The sequence below is a fragment of the Cupressus sempervirens genome, chromosome 4, assembly GCF_028749045.1.
Source record: "Cupressus sempervirens isolate cs-2001-9-10 chromosome 4, ASM2874904v1, whole genome shotgun sequence".
NCBI classification, from domain to species: domain Eukaryota; kingdom Viridiplantae; phylum Streptophyta; class Pinopsida; order Cupressales; family Cupressaceae; genus Cupressus; species Cupressus sempervirens.
This window is the reverse complement of record NC_143121.1, coordinates 171,267,842-171,273,628: the sequence shown is the minus strand read 5'-3', so window position 1 is coordinate 171,273,628 and position 5,787 is coordinate 171,267,842. Positions and strand designations below refer to the sequence as shown.

Sequence of the window (5,787 nt, the reverse complement as noted above, 5' to 3'; positions counted from 1 at the left end):
ACAAAAAATATAATACTAAAACTGAAAGAATATTATTTTTTCTAACCAATATGATTTGCATCATTTCTTAAACATGGACATATACTTGTTTACAAAACTCATAATTTGTGATATTACTAACCAACTCAAGTCCTCATAGATTCCTTACATCACTATTAAAGCAACATCATCAAACATATTTATAACTTTAAAGAATTAATATTCAAATGGATCTATCGTAAATATGCTAGAGAATGAATATTTTATTTTTATATCCAAGTCAAACACTCACCTATATTAGGATCTAATGTAAATATGCTAGAGAATGAATATTTTACCTAGCCTTTCCATACCCAAAATGGCAATAAGTATAATGGTAGGGTTGTCGAACAATGTCATAACTTTCTCCACCTTGTAGTCAACAACCACGACTATTTTGTCTTTCTTCAAGATACTCTGGCTTCTCATATTTTTCACCTCTTTCACTTTTAGAGGTACAAGTTGAGGGTTAACATAAATGGAACACATCATGGAAAATATTGAGACCACGTTGTTAGCATTAAAAGTCTTTATGCAATCAAATAGATGGTTCATTGCCTAACTAAATGGATTTTGGATAGGACACTTTTTTTAAATAAAAATCCCACTTTAGAGAATGTAGATAAGATTTTATCTTTGATCCAAAATGGTGCTAAAAGTATTAAGGCTATGAAGGTGGATCACAAAGACAAAATTAGGAGGATAGAAGAGTCCCTTGATAAGGTGAAAAATAAATTAAGGGTTGTAGTGGATGAAAAATAATACTAAAGAGGTTAAACAACTCAACAAGTAGGTGCAAGCCCTCTAAGATATATCTAAAGGAAACTCTTCTTCTTCTAAAAACCTATGAAAATAAAAGCAAATAAAGAGGTGGTGGTGCAAAATGACAAGATTGTGAAAATAGAAATTTTCGTAATATTCTAAATATAAATATTCACTTTTTTTTCATAAAAATGAAGAATTATTAAAGAATTTGTAGTAATTTATTAGGTTGTTGGCCCTTTTCAATTCCATTTTCTAGTTTCCTGATGGTCATTTGTTGTTTAGCTTTTTCTTATAGTCTAGTGGTACTATCATTTTTTTAATAAGGTTTTAAAACCCCTTTAAACTTGTTTTCCCCTAACCAATTACAAACTAAAACAATATTTTGTCTGGTCCATACAAATATTCTAAGAAGATTTCAACATTTTTAGCAAGGCACAAAAACCATTTTTTCCCATTACCACTTTTTGGCCCCTCGTGATCATGCAATTCCTTATTCTTTCTTAAATTATAAGTGAATTATTTATGGCATCTAGGGTTGACAATATTGGCACTATCCTATGCTACTTTCTTTCCCTTTCATGTGAGTTTCTTATTTATTTTTTCTCATAGAACATCAAATTTCATTGATGTCAATGGGGTGTAAGAATTTATGTCTAGTATGATAAATATAAACTTAGTTTGGCATTCATTATGTCATGTTCTCACATTTTAGATGGTGTAAGGACTTTGACTGGTAAATAATGGCTCAATGATAACTTCTCTCATTTCTTAACTAAAATTGTATCATGATTCCTTTTTATTGTTATAAATTTATTATTAGATGTTGAGATAGTTTAATCTATAGTTGAAAATAATTCATCTTTTTTTAGATTTAGTGATTTTATGACTAACAAATGTCTTCATGAGTTGCTTAAAGAATTTTAGAGATTGTTGAAAAATGTTCCTTCTATATTTTAAATAATTAAATCATAGTAATTATCTAAATACAAATAAATTTAATATATACAAAAATAATCTTAAAAGAAGTGAAAAAACTACTATTTATAATTTTAGAATAGCTTAAAGAAACAAACTTAGAATTTAAAGAAACTTTGTAAATTTCTTTGGTTTATTTGTGAAAAACTTCATATTCTATTAATTTAGATTAAAAAAACATTTGTTCTTTTTTAGTTTTTTCCTTTTGAACAAGAAAATGAGAAAATAAGAAATTAAAAAAAATGTTGAGAAAAAATTTGATTCCAAAATATTGCTTGGAAGAATTCATATACAATCTAACTCAAAAAAAAAAGCCAAATAAATTAAAACCTCTTCAAATGAATATAAAAAATTAAATATTTTTTAATGTGAAAAAATAAAATATACAATTCTTACCCATATAAAATAAAATATAGAAAAAATAAAATATCAATTAGAAATATTTTATTATATAAAATTAAGTTAGAAAAAAATATAATACTAATTAAAAATATTTTATTATAAATATTTTATTTATAAAAGTGGATTTTTCAAATAAATGCATTACCAACTATATATGCAGTATTAATCACAATAATTTATATAATATACACATAAACTTATATTTATGTTAAAAATTAATATTTATTCACGTGAAACAATTACACACAAACTTATACACATCGCCCAAAGGAGGCAAAAGCTCCTACTAGAAGAGGATCTCGATGCGGGGATTGTTTGCTTTAATTCTATTCCAATCCTCCCCGCCTTCTTTTAACCTCTCCTTCAACTCTTCACTTGCGCTCTCCTCCTCCACTCTTATCCCCTTCAGCCTCCTCAACCGCTCTAATCCTTTGGGAACTCTCTTCACCTGCGGACATTTATTTATCCTCAGTCCTTCCAGACTTTGCATCGCCCCCTCTTCCAACGCCGGCAACTCCTCCAAAACAGGGAAGCCCTCAATCTGCAGATTAGCCAGCTTTGCAAAGCCCCCGCTCTCTCCGAACTCCTTTGGCAATTCTCTGCATTTTGAATCATCCCTCAAATACAAGAGTCGTAAGTTGGGCATCTTTTGGAGCGATGTATAAGCGCTGCACTGGTCAAGAGTAAGGTCTGTCAGATGTTCCATTCCACAAAACCAGCTTGGCACTGAGAAGCGAGCAATTGAAAGTTGTTGGAGATCTTTCATAAGTTTAATCTTCTCTGGGAACTCTGGAAGACTGGATACTTCGCTATCACCCTCCTCTGTTGCAAGAATATTATTCTCTACTCCCAGAATTCTCATATTGACCAGACGGTCAAGGACACCGTCACCTACACTTCTCAAACCCCTTTCATCATCTAAGCAAATACTTATTTCTTTGAGATTGATTAAATTGCCAACATCCCCAACAGTGAAGAACTCACTCTCTTCAGCAGCCAGTATTAGGTAATCTGATCTCAACGTCCTCAGACTCAAAAGCTCTGATATCCCCTTAGGCATATAATTGTTCTCTAACTCTTCTGAGCACCGTGTTACATCGAGATGGGAAAGCGATTTGAGCTCCCCTATCCATTCTGGTAGACATCGCAGTCTTTTGCATTCAGAAGCATCGAGATACTGAAGACTGTGAAGTCTTCTTACACAATCTGGAACCTCCGTGATCTGTGTGTAAGACAAATTCAAAACCTTCAGAAGCTTGAAATTTCCCACACATTTTGGCAATGAGGAGATGGCAGTGTGGCTAAGGTCAATCACCCGGAGTAAGCTGACATGCTCAAGCATCTGTTCTGGAATACTTTTGATGCCAGGATTCTGAGAGAATGACAGTGTGCGGAGAAATCGCTGACAATTGAGATGCCTTTGTGATATTACATTAGTATCTATACCTTTCTTAGCCAGTAATAACCTGCGGCAACTTGTTTCTTTGGACGGAAGATAAAATTCACACTCATTTTCTTTACATATATTTACAACCAAATCAAGGAACATGTCATGTACAGTGTAAGAACAATGTACTCTATTCACTTCCAGCAAACATAAATTTGCAAGCTGGTGTATATAATCTAACCCAATATCCCACTGTTCTCTACCTTTCTCCTGCGGAATGAATCCTTCCGCTATCCACAAGTAAATTAGATACTCCTGGTATACAGACTCCTCAATTTTAAAAGTAGTATAAGAAACATCGGTGTCCTCCGGAAAGAAAGAAAGATAAGCAAAACAACATTTCAGACAGGGAGGAAGAGAATCATAACTGAGTTTTAGAATCTTCATTACAGAGTCTTCTCCCTTTGCTACCATTTTCAACTGCCCCAATTTAGCCTCCCAATCTGACGTGAGGGGAGACTTGGCCATGGATGCCGCAACTGTCTTTATGGCCAGCGGCAGCCTGGCGCATTCCTCTACAACTTGATGAGCAATGCTCTCCAGGTTCTCAGGCGGGTTGTTCCCCTCACGGTCCGGGAAGGCATACATGCAAAACAGATCCCAACTCTCGTGCTCGGAGAGGTGTTCCACTTCATAGATGTGGGCATTCATATTTCGAGCAACATCTACACTTCTTGTGGTAACCACTACTTTACACTGATTATTCCGCCCGCTGGGAAGCCCAAGTCTTGATATCAGATCACCTTCTACACTAGTCCTCCAAACGTCATCCAGAACAATCAAACTTCTTTTCCCTTCTAATCCTACATGTATCAATTCAGCTGCCCGCACATCACTTACTCTACTGTCTATTTCTAATCCAATATGGGAGGCTATGTCACATTGCAATTTCCTGACAGAGCAAGTCTGGGAAACAGAAATCCAGGCAGAACACTCATACCTATGTTTCGATCTGTTGAATACGTGCTGCAGAAGGAATGTTTTCCCCAGGCCGCCCATACCCAGGGTAGAAACAACTCCAATGGCAGGGTCCTCCAACAGTGCAAGAATCTCATCGACCTTGTAGTCAATAGCCACTGCTGGTTCATCCATCTGCAAGAAATTCCCCCTTCTCAACTCTTCTCCTCTTTCACTTTGGGATGTACTCGTTGAGGGCTGATTTAGATGGGCGACATCATGGAAAAGCTTCAGCTCTTGTGCATCTTCAAAAGCAGCCCTGATCCTCTCCTTGAGCTCTTTAATTCTCTTCCCCATCTTATACCGGAAACCTAATTGGCTACAATTGAAGGCACATGATTGAGTACAGGTATTTCTATACAGATGCTCAACAGCGCACTCATCAATTATGTCTTCTGCATCAAAAACAATATTCCTCAGTTCTCCAAGCCATTCTTTCACATCCTGGTTGTGCTCACTCTGCTCATCAGCTGCTTGTAGAGAAGTACAGATCCGTCTGAGCTTCTTCTCCAGCCATTTGAACTCACTTTTGAAGTAGAGAAGAAGAGATGCTTCATCCCATGCTGCTTGTACTGCGACCTCGCCAAGCTTTCCCAACACACTTTTGGCGAACCCGAGAGCAAGTCCAGATGCCATGCTTGATGTGTTATGGACACTGAATAATTGAAAGCTAACGCAACTCAAACTTCCAAACTCTGTTAGATGTGATTGTGATAATGCTACATATCTCAAAATTTTATAGCGGAATTATAGGTTCGAGCAGAAGCAAGACAAAGTCAAAGAAAGCATCGTTTGTGGAATATGGACGTCATCCTGCGTAGCCATTGCTCGGGAATGAGTTTCTGGGAAAGGCCCAAAGGAAGGAACGTGTGAGAGAGAATATTTAGCGGGTCTATAATGGTTTTTAAAATGACTTTCACTTTCAGTACTATCATTGAGTACGAGGAAACTTCATTTAGGCTATTTTTTAATATAGCGTGAAATGCCCTCTGAAATATTTTAGCAAGGCTAATCACCCATCCAATGTTTTAATTGAAGCGTAAGCCGCACATCCTTTGGTGGAACAGCTGTATGCAGCTGGTATATACAAACTTCCTCAACGTATGTTTTTATTATTTGCACATTAGACCGTTGAAATGTACGTATAGCTGTATTCACATGATCATTAACTCTATTTTAAATTTCTTGACATGGAGAAGATGAAAAGAATAATAGTCTGATAG

General features: G+C 35.7%; 1 protein-coding gene across 1 annotated transcript; it reads right to left on the bottom strand.

The window, feature by feature from the left end:
- Positions 1-2,335: 2,335 nt before the first annotated feature.
- Positions 2,336-5,249, bottom strand: LOC149560525 (disease resistance RPP13-like protein 4). Its single transcript, XM_089823615.1, has one exon. The coding sequence runs from the start codon at positions 5,198-5,200 to the stop codon at positions 2,447-2,449; it is 2,754 nt and encodes a 917-aa protein (XP_089679741.1). The 5' UTR covers positions 5,201-5,249; the 3' UTR covers positions 2,336-2,446.
- Between the last annotated feature and the right edge of the window lie 538 nt (positions 5,250-5,787).